Genomic DNA, 4,255 nt, shown 5'->3' with positions numbered 1-4,255 from the left:
GACAGGAACTATTGATACTAGGAGTTGCAGAACATTGACTGGCTTGTTAGTGCCAACATGCCACATCCACATTCCCCATCTTGTATGCAGTAGACTCCTTAAGGTGGGTCTGTCTCAGAGAAGTGATACAGGGCTCTTTAGCCTAGGCCCCTCCCTTTCAGGGCGGCTGGACCCCAACCCTTCCTCAGTGGTGGCAAGTGCTGTTTCGATACAATGACCTTCGACCACTAAGGGTTTGCCAATATGGATAGAGAGAGTTTCGACCCTCTGTTGGGTGAAAGGATCGTGCCATTTAGATCCAAGAGCAAGACCTCAAATTTTCTGAGCAGAATGCAGAGGCTAGCACTTGTACAGGGAATCCAATCCCCTCAGCTTTAGAGAGCACATACTGATGGGGGAGCTTTGATTGGCTACTAATGACATCATAAGGCATTCTGGACAGTGATTGGTGGACCAGATTCTGTTCTGGGGCCCGCTGGCAATAAGTAGTCATCATCATGGAATTAAAACGGAGTGCATCTTGGACAGGAAACATTTCACAGGTTCAGTTCTGACTCAGAGTGACTGTAGAGAGAGGCCCCGGCCACAGAGCAGTTGGCAATACTGGTGACGCACAGAGATGCCGGCGTGGAAGGAGATCCTTGGCTGGCCGGCCCGCCCCCTTATCTGTTTGCTATTCTCCGCAGATCCAGCGGACTTGGCAGTGTGGCCAGGTGATGCGGACCGCGACACGGACCAGTAAAGTGGCAGGTTTGTACGCACTGCCCTGTCTCTTGTAAATGCCAGGCCTGGCCCGGCCCTAGTTTGTCTTTCAAGACTCAGATAGCCCCACCCTGACCCTGTAAACTCCCGGGCACCTCGATTCTCCGTGAGCGTGAAGTTGCTGTCCTCATTGCTGAGGGAGAATCTGAACTTCACATCTTGCGGCGTGATGTCCTTGTCCGTTGCCGAGATCCGCACGACCAGCTGGAGTGAGGGAAGGGGCGGGGATGATCAGTGGGGATTGGAGAGGCTTGGGGTCCAGGGATGGAGACTTGGGGTTTAGCCTGCACTGGGACTAAAACCTGCCACACTCACGTACAGGCTCGCCACAAAACCACTCTTTCTGTCTCCCCCACGTTACGCTCTGCAGCGCGCTCTCAGCCTTACTTTCTCCATGTCGTGCAATGGGAAGACGATTTCCTTCCCCGCAGGCCGCGGTGCGGGTGACAGAAACCCCAACTGGCGATGAGCGAGTGTGGCGCTGCCCTCAGCCAGCCGCAGGGTGGCACTGCCTTCCCCTCCTCACCGCTACCTCCCAGTCAGACTCACCTGGCCCGGGGGAGCGTTTTCACACACTTTTGCCTCATAGGGCTGGGCGAACTCCGGGGCATTGTCGTTCTCATCCAGGACTTCGATGTGCACCTGCACAATAGATTCCTTGCCTGTCGGGGTCCCTGCAGGAGAGAAGGCTGGTCAGCATGGTGTGTGGGCTGCAGTACGGGGTCTGCCTGGTGGACCCCGGAAGAGACCCGCGAACAGTGCTTGCAGAGCGAGAGGGGAAAGCTTCACGCAGCAGGATGCTTGTTAGAACATTACTCGGAAGACCCTAAAAGGTGATGGGCTGACCAAGAGGGGAATATTCGTGGCCATCGACAGACATGCCCATAGGAAGGCAGATTGAAATTAAATTCACCAAAAGCTTTTTGGGAAGACGGTTAGTACCATGGGAAAATGGCTACGGAGTAAGGTTAACTTTTAAGAAATGCAGAACATGGTCTTTTATGCAACCATTCTGATCTCCCTTCCATAAAAAAATGTGTAGGAAGTTACCAGAAACAAGACAAAGCAAAACAAAAACAGTAAAATTCTGCCAGTAGAATTATGGGAGGAAAATCAATGTCCGTTTTCTTCATCTTTTCTGTTTTTTTAATCATCAGTGATGACTTTTAATGTTAAAAAAAATCAGCGAGTAAGATCAGGAAGGAAGGATCATGGGCTGATGGGAAACAACGGAAGCCTCTGGAGGTTGGGCCGGGAGCCATGTTGGAAAAGTGGAGCTGGCTGGCCCAGCAAGAGGCAGGGGATTCCAGGGTAACACCAAGGGGTCTTGGCCAAGCCATCCCCTCTCTAAACCCTGCTGGTCTTTTAGGCAAAGTGAGAAAGAATATCAGGTCTTCTTCCAGAGGGTTGTGGGGATTTCCCCCTGTTGGTGAAGGATGCCCAAACCCTACACTTGCCTTTCCCTCTGGCCGAAGTTACCCCGATTCCTGGAGAACTCAGCCCTCTCGGGTCTGGAGGCGCGTCAGATTTTGTGTTTAGTGCATCAACAGCCCCTAAAGCAGCAGCACCTTGAAGCCCTTGCTCATAGAAACAGGCCTGCCAAACTGTGTGTTTAGTCATGCTTTAGGTGACTGGTATCTTGGGGACATCTGGGCCACCTGCTTTATAACTATGCTGCACAAACTATAGTGCGCATGAGATTCTGATTCAGTCAGGGGTGGGAGCGGAGCTTCTGCGCCTGCAACATGGTCTCAGGGGATTGTGCCGGTCCATGGGCCACCCTTGGGGATGGAGGCCCATTTAGCAACCCAGCTGAGTGGTGTCTGGCAGATGCTGATGGTACCTCTAGGGACTGAAATGACAGATCACGCTGGATTTGCAGGAACTAGGAGAGAAGAGAAATGCTCAGGTGTGGGAAACTAACCCTGAGGGAAATATGACAAGGGCTACAGTCCCTAACTGATCACAGAGGGAATCTGGAAAGCTGGTCGTCCACGGTAGGAAAGCCTCCACTCTGGTAAGTTAGAGGTAAAGTCCAAGTACATTATCCTGCTTTAAATATCATTCCCACAGATTCTCCACTTAACAGCCATGCTACCTTAAAGTGAGCACATGGTTGGTTATCTCTCCCTATAGAAACAGACATTAACCTTTTGCTTTTCCCACTGTGACACCCACCCCCCTTTGTACCTTCCCCTATTGCACGTATTAGATTTCCTCACCTGTGAGCTCAGGGCCCTTAATGTAGATACTGCCACCTTGTAACACATGTAATTACTGAATATGCATGCCTTAAGGCTACCTATAAATGTCCCAAATAGAAAAGGCTCTCTCTCACTTCTCCCAGTTCCACCAGGTCCATCAAGAGGAGCTGAGGTGAGCATGCTACCATAAAATGCATCTGACTCCTGTATTGTATTCTCTCTCCTATCTTTCTTATCCTCTATGAGTTTACTATCATCTTTGTATCTCAGCCCCGCACATTTGTGCCTTCTGGCCCTTTGGTTGTTGGAGGCTGGTTTCCTCTGACACCCGGGTCTCCTGGCAGACGGGCTCACTCACCACTAGAATCCAGTTCTCTGGCCTCCACGGTCAGGTTATACCAGGGGTACAGTTCTCTGTCCAGTTCTTTCTCGTTGCCAATGTCCCCCTGCTTGATTATTCTGAAGAACTGGCCCTTGTCACTGGTCTTGCGGATGGAGTATCTGTCAGGGTTGGAGAAAGTTCTGTGGTTTTCTGTTGTCTATAGCAGAGTTGACACCCCTCAGCATGGCGACAAGGCCCTTCGCCATCCTCCTGCCCACCACTGCACCTGACCCCCCAGCACAAGGGGTCCTACACAGTGGTTCAGAAGGATTCAAGGGCAGAGAGCGAATCTATTCGACCTTAATAATGTTGACATCACTGGCCCCCAAGTGGTGCCGGGGAGTCCAGCTAGAGCAGGGGTGGGCAAACCGGGTGTCCAGCCACATGCAGCTCTTTTGGCACATACGCGTGGCCCTGAAGTGAAATTGAAACTGAAAATAAAATGATCGTGGCTTCATTTTCAGATAATGGTGAGTTCATTTATTTGGAAAAATATATTTATGGCTTTTGAATAATTTTTCAATTGCTGCAAAGGACAGAATTGGCTCTCCGCCTCAACATGTTGCAGACTCTACTCAAGCCCTGCCTCAATGCAAAAACACTTTGTTCTAACAACCTGGCATTGTTGATGTTCACCTTCCTGACACGACCCCTGAAGACAAAGAGGGTGCATAAGCAAAAGTGGTGAAGAGAGCTGATGGTGGCCCGCTATCAAAGGAGATAGCATCTGGGGTCTTAAAGGCTTGAAGGTGAACAAGCAGACATCTAGCAGAGAAGCAACAAACCCACATGGAAGAAGCACACCAGCCTGTGTGATCATGAGGTGTCAATGGGATTGGGTAACAGGCACCAGAAAACCACAAACAAATAAAACGTTATTGCTGAGAACAAGGGGGTGTTGGAGCAG

The 4,255-nt window shown here is 50.6% G+C and overlaps 1 protein-coding gene across 1 annotated transcript in view; it reads right to left on the bottom strand.

The window, feature by feature from the left end:
* CDH5 (cadherin 5) overlaps positions 1-4,255 on the bottom strand; it is a 32,780-nt gene that overhangs the window by 4,026 nt on the left and 24,499 nt on the right. The window contains exons 7-9 of the mRNA XM_045293906.1: positions 3,325-3,467; positions 1,312-1,436; positions 858-966 (exon numbers count right to left, since the gene is read on the bottom strand). Of these exons, the coding sequence (XP_045149841.1) occupies positions 858-966; positions 1,312-1,436; positions 3,325-3,467 (377 nt within the window). The remainder of the gene's footprint in view (positions 1-857; positions 967-1,311; positions 1,437-3,324; positions 3,468-4,255) is intronic.

The sequence above is a fragment of the Echinops telfairi genome, unplaced genomic scaffold, assembly GCF_000313985.2.
Source record: "Echinops telfairi isolate 266 unplaced genomic scaffold, ASM31398v2 ScPeMD7_2291;HRSCAF=2852, whole genome shotgun sequence".
Lineage (NCBI taxonomy): Eukaryota > Metazoa > Chordata > Mammalia > Afrosoricida > Tenrecidae > Echinops > Echinops telfairi.
Note: the sequence above shows the minus strand (reverse complement) of the source record. Positions and strands in the feature narration are given on the sequence as shown.